General features: G+C 44.4%; 1 protein-coding gene and 1 pseudogene across 1 annotated transcript; both read left to right on the top strand.

The window, feature by feature from the left end:
• Nucleotides 1-244: 244 nt before the first annotated feature.
• On the top strand, nucleotides 245-4,469 carry LOC121082013 (E3 ubiquitin-protein ligase RBBP6-like). Its single transcript, XM_040581353.1, is given in 4 exon segments — nucleotides 245-481; nucleotides 2,706-2,734; nucleotides 2,736-2,806; nucleotides 4,430-4,469. Coding segments are annotated over 4 exon segments (306 nt in total). The 5' UTR covers nucleotides 245-315.
• Nucleotides 4,470-5,624: 1,155 nt separating this feature from the next.
• Nucleotides 5,625-12,836, top strand: LOC121082014 (annotated as a pseudogene).
• Nucleotides 12,837-13,203: the final 367 nt, after the last annotated feature.

Here is a 13,203-nt window from a genome sequence, read left to right on the forward strand (position 1 = left end):
GGCCCAGGCGGGGCTGATGAAGGCCCCTCCCCCAGGGGCGCTGAGTGGCCCCCTGAGCCCCTCTGTCACAATGCGGAGCCGCCCGGGTTGCCATAGCGAGCAGCTTGGCCTGGCAGCGCTGGTGCGAGGAGGGAGCGGAGGCCGAGCCAGGGCCTGTCGCCATCGTCCTCCCACCGGGGCTGCGAGGAGGAGCCGGCGGGCTCAGCCCGCGCTGCTGGCCCCAGCCCCTCGGTGGGCCCTGACCTGCTGTGGGGGCCGCGAGGCCAGCTGCTGCGTGAGGTGCCATCGCGGAGCGGGCACCGCCTGGCCCCGGCCATGTCGTGTGTCCACTACAAGTTCTCCTCCAGGCTGAGCTCTGATGTGGTCACCTTTCACGGCCCCCACATCTCCCTGCGCGACCTCAGGCGCCAGATCATGGGCCGCGAGAGGCTGAAGGCGACCCGCTGCGACCTGCAGGTCACCAATGCCCAGACCATGGAAGGTGCGTGGGGGCGGCGGGCGCGGGATGCGGGGACCGGCCGGCTGGCGGTGGCGCAGGCGCCCAGTGAGGCGGTTGGGCCGCGGCCGGCAGCGGTGACTTGTGCTGGGGCCTCAGAGCTGCTCTTCCGTGGTTGTGCGCTGGCAGCTGGCGTCAGGGCTGTGTGCGCAGCCAGGCACAGCAGCGTACGGGGTCCGTGTGCGACACCGCGCGTGGAAGAGGTTTGGTTTCTGTGAGCCCTTCTAGGTAAAACGAGAAGGGAATGTGGGACAATGCCTTGTCATCACAAACCTGCCAGATTTCTTTGAAAGCCGGCAGAGAAGGCTGAACGTGATAGAAAAGGAGTGGGTGGCTAATTTGAAGGGGAAAAAAGTGGGTTTGGTGACTGAAATTTGTCTTCAGCCACTTTTACTCCACCGCATTGGAAAAGTGGCGCTTGGCTGCTGCAGAAACTGCTCAGTAGCAACGTTTGGGATCAAGAGTGTATCTGTGAGTGAGAATCTATGCAGACCCTGGAAAGCCATCTTGTAGACGAGCGTTCTGTCTAAAGTATACTTGGCATTTCTTGCCAATACAGCTTCTTTGCTACACCAAAGACATTTTCATTCAGATGCTATTGAGCATCATTTCTTCTTTTCTTTCAAACGGTGCATTTTTGTCGTGATACTGCGTGTTAGACGGTGTCAGGGCAGTACTGAAGTTTTATGGCAGATCACTTATGGTGAATATACCTAAAAATGTTCTTCGAGAAGCCCTAAGTTCTTTTGAATCTCAGAAATGGTGCTTGATTCTCAGAGACGGTAATGGTTTTGTATTACTTAGTGTGCTGTTTCAGTTTGGTAACCTACCGTCTGGCAAAGCTTGCATGTGATTAAAGACTTTGGAATATGACTTGTCAGAAATAAAAAGACTTGGAAACCGTTTCCATTCCTTAAACATTCAAATTTTATCGGTTGGGGTTTTTTTTCCTTTTTCCTGTGGTTCTGTGACATTCCCACAACAGTCTTTTCTTTACAATGTGTACTCATAGGATTTTTTCCTCTCCCTGTTTGATGTATTAAAACTTAAACAGAATGACATGCCTGCTCCGATAACTGTAACTTTGGCCCCAGCCTTTCAAGTGGTTGGACCTAAACACGCTGTTTACCTACAGATAGGTAAAGTATGTTCAGGAGAGTATCTGTGAGGAGACTTAACAGCACGGTGTTAGGGGTCTTGGGGGTGTTACGGGGTCGCGTGTCATACGGCGGTAGAGATAGACATGCAGGTAGAGGCAGACGTACAGGTTGTGACACAGATGCTTACTGGAACATCTGTAAGGGTGTCTTCCCTGTGGAAATGCAAAAATCCCCCAGTGGTTGTCAGAGCAAAGCTAAGGAATACATTTTGGTGTCATTTATGTGTATGCCAGATTTTGGGGTTTTATACATAACCGTGAATTTCCGTTTTTGTTGAACAGCATCTGCGTGCCTAAAGTCACCTTCAGAAGATGAAGGAAAGAACTAGGCCAGGATGTCCTGCCTAAAGGGGGTTCTTGGAGATCTTCCCTGTGGAGATATGGTAGTGGGTTTTATAACTTTGTGCAGGAGTCCTGACTAAATGTTGGCATGATCTTGGAAAGACCCTTCAGTGAACCTTGAGTGAAGATGGCCAACTTGTTCAGATTTTTCCGGGCCGCGTGATCACAGAAATCTCGTATTAGAAGCAATGCTAATAGAAGCTAAAAGTAAACAGGATTTTGCACATCCTGGGGGAAAAAAAAAAAGAGGTGGACTCTTTTTGAAGATGGTGGGAAGGCAAAATGGATGGTTGGGATGTGTTTTAAAAGGTGGGAGGCGGGGTGGGGGTGTCCTTTTCCGTGCTCACTATTATAGAGACATGTTCTAGGGTTTTGTAAGCTAACAGGAGCAAAAGCAATGGAAGTTAGATCAGGAAAGAGCCTCATGTTGTAGCAGACTCTGCTTTAGTGACTTTAGAGACCGTTTTGCTGTTGGCATTGAAACAATTCAAAACAAATGGAAAAGATTTTGCTGCTTGTGTTTGACTATCAGACCTGAAGATTTCTGGAAAGGTGCCGTGAGTGTGTGGACATGATAAAAGCATGACGCTGTGTGTAAAATGTTGCTTTTCTATCTGTAAAGGGATTCCCTGAAGTGCTATGTCATGACATATTAATATCACTCTTACGAACTGACTGATGCTTTCTCTGTATTGATGTTGTTTCCAGAATACACAGATGACAATGCCCTGATTCCAGGGGAACTCATCGGTAACTGTTAGGGGAGTCCCTGTTAGAGGAGTTAAAGCTACCGGCAAGACAGACCTTGGGTAAGTAGCCATAACGCGTTGTGTCCTGTGGGAGGGGTTTCAGTGTGTTCACCTTCTTTGTGGCTGTTGGTTTACGGAGGCATTCCGGTTGTATCTTTCTTGTTAAAGCTGCTGTTAACTTTTGTTGTGACAGGGCAGATTTGAATGTATCTGTCCCAAAGCAGACTTAGATTTTTCAGCCCACTGGGACGTGGCTTTCAAACTCCGTTCAGATGTTTGAATTGAGTTTGTTCTTGGGGTTGGTTTTTCTGAGAGTCAAGTTCTCCATCCTGTTTCCTCTATGCAGAGAGATCCCTTATTGTATGCTTTTGCTTGTATTGCTTTTAGAGTAAACGGAGAGACACATTGCAGTGTGAACTGGTAATTGGTTCCCATCTACCAGCAGTCTGAGTCTCAGTGTTTGACTGCTTCCTTTGTTTGGGGGCGGGGGGGGCAGGGTATTCTTACACCCCAGAGGGGTGGGGGTGGCGGGGCTGCATGCTGTCTCCAGAGGAAAGACTGAGAGTGGCCAGCTGGCAAACCGTGCAAACAAGAAGTTTCATTCTTAAGTGATTCCTATTAGTTTCCTAAAGACGATGCCTGTGTCGAGCAAGAGAAAAAGAGCAACGTCCTAAAGCGTATTGCCTTTTGTGCCAGGACGGTGAAGGAACAGTTGATCTTTTCCAAGCCTGAAGCTCAGAAAGCAGTTGAGCACATTCCCAAATGTTGGTAGTTACCTTTCTAAGTCTGATTTCACCCTAAGCTGCTCTCTGTGCTCCAGGTATTACTGCTGTATTCCTCAGATTTATGGAGGACAGAGAATCTGATTACAATTGCAGATATTCAAATGTAAGCCTGACTACAGCATTGTCGCTGTCATCATGTATTCGTACAGTCCAGTTCTGTATCAGCTGCATCAGCATGGTTTGAATGGTCATGTTTTCCAGCCTTCTTCAAGATAGACCTCTCCTCCACCATTAGCAGATATTATTGACTTGTGGTTTTGCCGTGTCTTTCTAATGTTAGTTCTCAATAAATAGAGTGTACTGGCGAGTTACAGCGTGTCTCAAACAAACAGTACAGCAGCATCCTAGTACCCATGAAGCATCTGCAAGCAAACCCCCCTGCATGTATGTGGCTCTCCTGTAAGCTTTGGGCATATTAGTGCTTCCAGGCACTACCAAGAGTTTCTGGATGCCACAGCACTGTGCTTCTAAACATGGCCTGGTTTGGGGGGTTAATTTAGATGGGGATGCTTAGTGCTGTCTTGTCAATATAGCCTCCATTTCTGGTTGGATGGCACCCTCTCCTGGTGTTGGCATGCTGCCCTAAAATGAGAGACTAGGTACCACTAGCATCAAAGATCCAAGAAATACCTGCACGTGGGGATAAGGGATGAATGCCGCTGCTCTGCTAAAGTTGCAAATGGATAGGGCAGGTCAGCTTTCTATTCCTTCAGCTGGAACCATTGTGGAAACAACTGGTAGAGTCGTTAATGTTTGGGAATGGTGAATGCATGCTGTCATGGTGGAGAGGCCTTCAGGAATGCGTTAGTCACCTTGCAGTATCTTCCTCAAGGCAAGTGGATGGAAGAAACCGTGGTGTGGGAATCTAAAGCTTTTCCTCGCGCTTCCTCATGTTCAGGAAGTACGTGGCTGTACTTGCGAGCCTGGTGGTGGTGTAGCAGTGGCAGGAAGAATGAGCCTTTCTATTTGTGCAGGACCTGCACAGCAGCCTTTGGGTTGCCTCTGCTTGTGGGACGCTTTGGATGAGGTATGAATTGTTTGTTAACTAGATCGGCGGTTGCATGTTTGATTCATGAGTAGCGTGCAGGTACAGACCAATGAGTATGTGGAATCTCGGCAAGGGCTTGTGTGTCATAAGTGTTTCCTAAATATTGTAGCATGTTCAAGATGATCTTAAAGCAAGTTCTGGTAATCAAGATTTTTTTTCTTATTTTTTTAACACAGGCCTCCTCGATCACAGAAAATCCTAGGAACTGCTTTCAGGTGATGTTTCTACTGCTATTTGTAGTCACTTGAGGCTAAGTATGGTAGGTACCTGAACACAGTGCTGGGGCTTCCACCAAGAAACACTTTTCTACAGACAACTGTTCTTGTTTTGTCAGAGGAGTGTAGAAACCAAAGTGCTCTATCTGGTACCTATTTGTGATAGTGGGGCTATACAGATTGCCTGAAGGTGCCTTCGTATTTGGATGGCTGACTATTCAAGAACAGAAAAATGTAGCACAGTCTTCACAGTTTTGAGACTTAGAGAGCAGAAAGAAAATATCTGAGGACTTCTTCTTGCACTGCTGTATTCTGTATCTTAGAGTAATTGGGGACAAAGAAGGAATGGGATTTGGGGTTTTATTTCAGTTGCACTGAATGTACCAGGAGAGCGCACTTTATGTACAGAAATAAATTTCCATATTCATAAGACTACCAGTACACAATGTTTTGATGTTCAGGTTTTATTAACTGTTTTCACTGCTTTATGTTGGTTACAAGTGCTTTATTTTAAGTTCTGATCATCTTTCTTTCTTCTTCTAGAAGTCGAACTGAGCCAGCGAGTAGAACATCAAAAGAGGTATGTAAAAACGCAAGCTGAAACTTTTTTCTACATGCTGCACCTAAGTCTAAGCTATGTAGCCTTGTACTAATTGTTTTTATATATTAAAAAAATATATAAAATATATATGTTTTATCTATAATATTTATTTTATATATATAAAACATATTTTCCAGTGAAATATAGTGTATGCTGTAAATCCAATGTATTTAATTCAGCATAGTGAAAACCGAGCAATGCCAACTTTTGCACGGTTCTAATGTGAATAATGGTATTTGTGCCTAGTAAGGCATTGCATTTCGTACTGAATAGGCTAGACTATTTCTTGTACGACTGTGTGTTGTACCGATAATGTATGCTCATTTGTAGAGCTTGTAGGTTCAAGGTTTGCACCACTGAACTTGGTACACCACCACTTTGAATTTACATTTGGAAAAGGGGCAGCATTTTTCTTCCGGTCAGAAAACACTGTTGTTCTGCTGCTAAAACATGAATAAGTAACTCGAGGAGATACTTGACTCGTAATGGCCTAGATCTCCATTTGGCCCTTGGGGGGAATGCTACGTGCCACGATGCATTTCAAAATAGCCCTCATAGTACAAACATTGCTTTGTGGTGGTGTTTGGTTTTCGTCTGTAAGTATAACTGCTTTTTCTTCACTAGAATGGAGTGAGGCATTACACGAGCTCTAGGTCACTGGATCTGATCACTTTGAAAGCTCTTAGGATAACTTAATCTAGAAATTCATGAACTTGGGGTCTAATTAAAGTAAACGAAAGACAGCGCAAAAACTATACTGCGTTCATGTATCACACCTGTGTGCATTTAGTAAATGATGAGCTATTAACTGATTAATTTATAAACTGCGCTGACAATGTTTCCTGTAGTGACACTTCCTTCTCAAATAAATGGAAATAATTATTTTAGATCCTTTCGAGCTGCAAATGGACAGCTTCCTTGACCCTCCGTCTTTTAAGCAGTTGTGAGCATTTGACAAGGGTCCCCCTCTGAGGTATCCTGAGCGATAGATTGATCTCAGGAGGGGTTGGTTGCTTTAGTTTCTTCTCATTAACAACGTAGGCATACTTCAGCTGTTTAAGGTTTGGACTTTGTTTTGAACAAGTATAAATTCCACTGGCTTGGAGGTGGCTCTTCCAGTGACACTCAGAGGATATAGCGCAGGCTTTCATACAGCAGTAGGGGTGAACTATTGCTCTGTTTTGATTGTAGAACTTGAATATGTGTTTAATTTTTCTGAATAGGTTGGCGACCCTTCTGCACCTCTTTCTCTGGCCCAGCTTATTAAGGTATGCTTAGATGTACTTGCTTGTGAAACAGTGTTTGTAAACCTTACACTGTGCTCTCTAGCTGGATAACTGCTGTAATATGAGCAAAACATTAATTGTTAATAATTCAGCGTGTTTCTCCTAACTTTAAAATGTTACTTTGATACTATCCTGTAGAGAGTAGTTCCCAGCTTGGGAAGATGGAAGGGGAGCACCTTAGTGGCCTCGGTGTAATGCTGCAGTGTTACCCATCTGCAAGACACAAAGAAGCAGCACTTCAGAAGCTGTTTACCATTTTTCATACGTCCCGCTCATTGTTCATTGGAAACTAACACAATTTTTACAGCAGGATTTAATTGGCTGTAAGTTATGGACATTTCTAGGGCCTTTGCAACAGCCAGAACAGACGTGTTTCTGGAACATGGACAATTGCATGGCTGTTTTTGAATTTCTAGTCATTACAGTTACAGATCCATTCTTTGAATGGTGCGGGACTGCCTGAATTGTGGCATACAGACAGAGGACGACTCAACCTAATTTGTTTACATGCAGACTGTGCAAACTGTGCAAGTGCACCTAATTGTTGATAGGACTGTGCCAGTGTTTATGCGAGGCACATCAGCAGACGTGACCGCCTGAAAGCATGTTTTGTAATGGAACTGCTGGTATTTTGTGCTCAGCAACGTGTAACGTTGTCTGGGGAAACACTAGTGATTGCACTTGGTGAAGAGGCGCAGTGCTAGCCACAGAAGTGATTAAAAACATAGTCTTTAAAGTTACAAAGACTAGAGAAGGGAGGGCCTAACGCACAGGAGCTAGTTCTTTCCTCTGAAAATGAAGGCCAGAGCTCATTTCCACGAGAAAGAAATCTCTTCCCACTGGGAACGTCTTCCCTCGCTCACTGCAAAAATTTAGTTGTGTTAATTAACATTTTGCAGCAGGGTGGGGGTGGTGGTGTGTGCAGAATTAGTTTGGGAAGCAGCCACCAAAAGACATTGGCCTCCCTCAGGGCTGTCCCTTGGTTCTGTAAAGTCATGTGAAATTTACTCTAAAATGTGGAAAACTGTCCAAGCTTTTGAGAAATTCAAAGATTTCAGAAATGCGGAGATAGGTAACAAAGCAGCTCCGAACTGTTACCCTAACCTCTTTAGTGCAGGCTGGCACAGGAGGCAATGTGTAGTAAGAACTTTTCTGCGTTGCTATGACTATGTATTGAATGCCATATTTGAATGTCGGCCTGTTCCTAGGAATGTGTTGTGGGTTTTGGGTGTGTTTTGTAAACCATTTGGGTTCAGACAAATCAATCAAGTGTCTATAAAAGTTCTCTGCAAATGTTACTGGAAATGATTTCATAGATGGCGATCTGGATTATGTTCCTGCGTATATGGAACAGCTAGATGAAATCACATGTGGAAACTAGTTGGTTGCTTTTGTGAGTGAATGCATGTAAAAAGAAAAACATGAGCAGTTGGTCTGTAGGATAGGTGCTTGAAGTTCCAAATAATTTACAGTCACCCCCTTCGACCCTGCTTGTATCTGGACTAGTGTGGAATAGAAACATTTGAAGAAGTACTGTGTAAAAAAAAACCATCTGGCTTCCATAGTTTGAAGATCTAGTTCTGCGTAAGGTTTATATTACAATTTGCGTGTTAAAAGGACAGTGCCAACTGGAAAAAAATTGTAGTTCAGTCACTTCCTATGAAGAAGCGAGTGGCAGCGGGGGAGGGGGTGGAACTGTGCGGTTTGGACTGCCTACAGCACATGATGGTCAGATGTCTGCTGAAAAGAATCTTTTCTCTTGCTGAGGGATTACAGAAAGCTTGACTCCATTTAATGCTTCTGGGTCTGAAGCTGAATTTCAGCAAGCAAAACCAACTGCCACGACTCTGAGGTTGTGTGTCCTTTTGATGCTGCAGAATGTAAATAATGCTACTTGCACACATCTTTCTCGGTTAAATGTACCGTGGCTAGCTTCTTCAACTAGTCTGGAGCTTAAAGACCAGCTTCAAAATGCTGGCTGGTGTGCTTTTTTCTACACATAGCTTCAGTCCGCTTGGACAAAACTTGGATTGGCTTCACAAGTCTTTATGTAAGGTACAAAGAGAGCCTATTTGTAGCCTAATGTGTGTGTCAAATAACCATTACCTGTTAAACAGACTGCCAACCTGGCTGAAGCCAATGCTTCCGAAGAGGATAAGATAAAGGCGATGATGATACAGTCCTGCCATGAATACGATCCATCCAAGTAAGTATCAAATGTGGTCTTCAAAGGTTATGGAAAAAAGTATGGAGATGTTTCTTTTAAGAAGAGAGACACATGCATACCTTTTCCTTTTTTTCCCCAAACCTTCTAGTTACTTGAGGGAACCCTTGGATCTGCCTCCACCATCATCCAGTTGCTTTTGCTGTGGAAAACCTGGCCACTATGCCAAGAACTGCCCGGTAAATAGGGTAAGATTGGGGCAGGCCACTGGTGTTACCGAGCTTTTAGGGTTTTTTACCTTGGCATTTATGTGACAAAGACATGAACACTCCCAGTAAGAATTGTTTCTCTGGGGGCGAAATGTTACATGGCAATGTTGCAAAGCCCTTCCAAATTCAAGGGAAACCCGGAATTCTAAATGTGAAACTTTTTTTTCTCTAGCTCACAGACATTAAAGATGTCCATAGATCTTTCTCAGTGAAGTTTCATACATATTTGTATCTATTTCAATAGTACTGGAAATTTTCCTGGTTCTAACTCTTTCTAATGACAGTTCAAAGTTGTTGGTATTTCCTCTAAAAACAAGAGGTTTCTGTTGACCCCGTCTATTGAGTATCTGTCAGTTTTAACTACAGAAGCCTCTGGCTGACTATTCATGCCATTTAACATCAGTCCCTGAATGTACATGCAGGAGGGATGAATTCAGCCTTCCTATATAGATGTGAATGTAAGTTTCCATGGGGGCTGATTCGGAGCCCTGAATTAAGCTCTCACACGTTGCCCAAGGGCTTTGGAGGGGAAACAGGTTTGTGTCTCTGCTCTGAGCGGACGGTGAGCAAAGGGCTATTTCACCCTGAAGGGTCCTGAAGTTAAGCCAAAGAATGACGACGGGGTTCAAAACTCTGCTCAAACCTGTGGTACGTCCTGGCTATGTTCGTTGGGGAAAGCAGGAATCTGAGTCGAGCAGCCATTATGTTAGGTAAAAGGAGGGGATTAAAGGCTTTTGCTGCTTAAAATTATCTCTGAAACGTCATTTTAAGTGTGCGTCTGAAGAGGAGAGATGTCTGCATTTCTGTTCTCAACAGGACAAAAATGTGGAGCCTGTTCGCAGAATTAAAAGGAGCACCGGAATTCCAAGGAGTTTCCTGATGGAGGTGAAGGATCCCAACACAAAAGGTGCCATGCTGACAAAGGCTGGGAAATACGCAATACCAACTATTAATGCGTAAGTATGGAATTAATCGGACCGACCAAAATGCGAATGAGAGCAACCATGCGTAAATGTCTGAGTGGCAATGCAGCCGAGGTGGCCAGCCTCTAATTACGAGGGAGGAAGCACTACCGTCGTATCTTAACCTTAAAATCTGCAATACTTTCCCATATTGAAATAGAGTAGTCCTGCTGTTCATGCCCCGGGAAGCTGGCTGACCTTGGGGTATGCTAAGAACCTGTATTTCTGCAAGGCATTTCAGTAGAGTTTCCAGTTGGCATCATTCTCTCTGAATGCTCGTTTTGCTTCTGGTTTATGTTTCAAAGGCTTCTTGCAAAATTTAAGAAATAGCCCTCGGACTGAGATTTCCTCCTCCTCTGACTTTTAGCAAATCTCATGTGTGAAACGGGCTGAAGTGTTCCTGTTGCTATAAACTAAGAAATTACTGCTGTGTGCTGACAAGAGTGGCTGTTGGAAAATGCACTCGGTAGCACTTCTCTTTTCCTGTCATGGGTCTCCTGTTGTAGAAGCTGTAGCACAGACTTCTTTCATTTACAAAATGAAATTACTTGGGGGACGAACTTTACCCTGATCCAGCAATTTGCATTTACCCTCTGGCAAAGGAAAGGTGGGGTTCCTTTCCCCTGCTCTCTAGCTGTCAAGCAATTATTTTTCTAGTCTGAGCTAATTTTGTAGTTGATCCAACGGATGGGAGAGTTCTGCAGAAGGAAAAATGTTCCCCCCTCCTTCTTCTTCTGATAGTGTGGCCCTAGAGAAGTCATTTAGCGTAAATGCCTATGTTGTAGAAAGCCAATGTGGAGTGAGAAGACTTCCACCTATTACCTTCGTTTGATAAAATCCAAAGCTTGGAAAATTTTTCCTTTCCCATCTTTCACTTTTTTCTTTTTCCTTCCCCACCTGCCCTCCAGGGAAGCTTATGCTAGAGAGAAAAAGGAAAAAGCCACCCTTTTTACCAGAGGAGCCCTCATCCTCCTCCGCAGACAGGCCTGTTCCAAACGAGTTGTTATGTCCCATTTGTAAAGATCCAGCGACGGATGCAGCGCTTATTCCCTGCTGTGGAGCAAGTTACTGTGACGAATGTAAGTGAGTAATGTCATGTAAGGAGTAAACTCCCCTCCCGTGTTTTTTAATCCAAAACACCACATCGGATCTTCTGAAACCAGGAATAGGAGATCACCTGTGCTACGCAGTCTATTTCATACTTCAGTATGCCCGGAGTAGGAAAGGCCTCTTCTCCGTAATGGGGGGGGGGGGGCGGTGTGTGTGTGTGTAAAACAAAGGCCAAAGAGCTTTTTTCCCTTTCTGTGTATCTAGTCAAATCTTCTTCACATGCGGAAGGTCGAGTACGAGAAGAGTGCATAATTGTGCAGGTGATTACAGTATTAGATGTGGAATGCACGTAGTTTGTCCACAGCTCTTTCTCTCATACACAACTATAGAGCCAGCTCTGGTGACTGACTCTGGTCCGCCACAAACAGGCAGTCGGGCATTTAATCTACATTCTTTGCCACAGGAGTTGGTTAAACCTTCAAAACTCGAACCGACTCACGGCTTTTTGAGATGTGCTTTGTTCATTAGCCTTGATGTTGGTGGCTTCTTGCTGTACTCGGTAGTGGAAAAAAAAAAGTCCAAACATCAGGGCACAGCCCGCTCTATGTCTTCAGCCGTTACAACAGGGAAATGTCAAAACTCTATAGCGATTTGCTGCGTACTGGGCATTTTTTACACTACTGACCATTTATAGCTTCATGCTCTCCATTCAAGACCGTATCCACCCATTAATCGTCTGTGTGTTCTTATAATTGATGAGAACCCCAAAGATTTCCCTACTTTGGCTGAAACCTATTTTGATGCTTCTAATTACACACAGGTATTAGAACAGCTTTACTGGAGTCAGAGGAACATACTTGCCCGGCGTGTCATCAGACAGGTGTTTCTCCTGACGCTTTAGTTGCCAACAACTTCCTGCGCCAGGTAACGATATGACTTTTTCATCAACTGTTTGTAAGGAAAGTCTGTTTGTAAAAAGCTGAAAGGGAGGAAATTTTTGACATCTCCTTAAAGAAGGATAAACTGAATAAGGCTGCATTTACTTTTCAAATGCGTTGTCTGTTGTTACAGAAGCTGACAACTCTTTAGAGATAATCAGGCAAACTCAGGTCAAACTTTTGTCTAAACATGCTTGCCTGCCTCTCAGATTCGCTGTTAACACCGAAGTCCTTTAACTACAGATACTCTGAGCTACCAGTCCTTAATAGCAGTGTTTCCTGTGATGTGTTCCTATCTCTGTGTGCTGCTTTACTCTAGGCTTGATAGCATGTACAGGATTATACAAGTCATTTTACCCTGTGGAGGCTTTTCTTCATCTATTGTCATCATAATCTGACACTTGGATCTTTTTGTCAATGTTCTTCTGCCTCTAGGCTGTGAACAACTTCCACAGTGGAACCGGCTACACAACAGGGCTCCATAAGGAGACTCAGCAGCAGCAGCGACAGCCGCCGTCACCGCCTGCACGACCACTTGTGACTGTGACACCTGCTGCTCAGGTGACTGCCACCAAACTTTCTAAATCTTCCTCTCTGTCAATCAGCGGTCTGTTAAGTTTTATTTCAACATATGCTTTTGAAATACAGTATTTATTAGAGCTTATTTTCCAACTGTTTGCATTTATTCACAAGGGCTTTCCGGTTCCTGTAGCAAGACAACCGGCAGTACCATGTCTTCTGGGCCCCCAAGAGCAAAAAATACCCACACCTGGTGAGTGACCGTAACTTTAGAATTTCTTCTAAAAAAATTATCTTCAGATGAACTGAATGGGATTTATTTCTTTTTCCTCTCCCCACTCCAAAAGGTCATCTGATGAGAGCCAGTGCAGTTCGCTCAGCAGGTGGCAGACCAGGCTGGGGACTGTAAGTATTTCACAGAAATTCAGTCTATGACGACTTGTAACCTGTTAAACCAGGCTGTAACACCTACAGTACTTCTACAGTAGCTGATTTATAATGAAATGCCTATGCACAGATAGCTGTGGAGAATACAAGTGGCAATTCATTTTTAAGTGGCTCAGCTTGAGTTGCCTTTAACAAAGGGGATCTGTGCTTGCAGTAAAACGATTACAAATCAA

Source organism: Falco naumanni, unplaced genomic scaffold (assembly GCF_017639655.2).
Source record: "Falco naumanni isolate bFalNau1 unplaced genomic scaffold, bFalNau1.pat scaffold_124_arrow_pat_ctg1, whole genome shotgun sequence".
NCBI classification, from domain to species: domain Eukaryota; kingdom Metazoa; phylum Chordata; class Aves; order Falconiformes; family Falconidae; genus Falco; species Falco naumanni.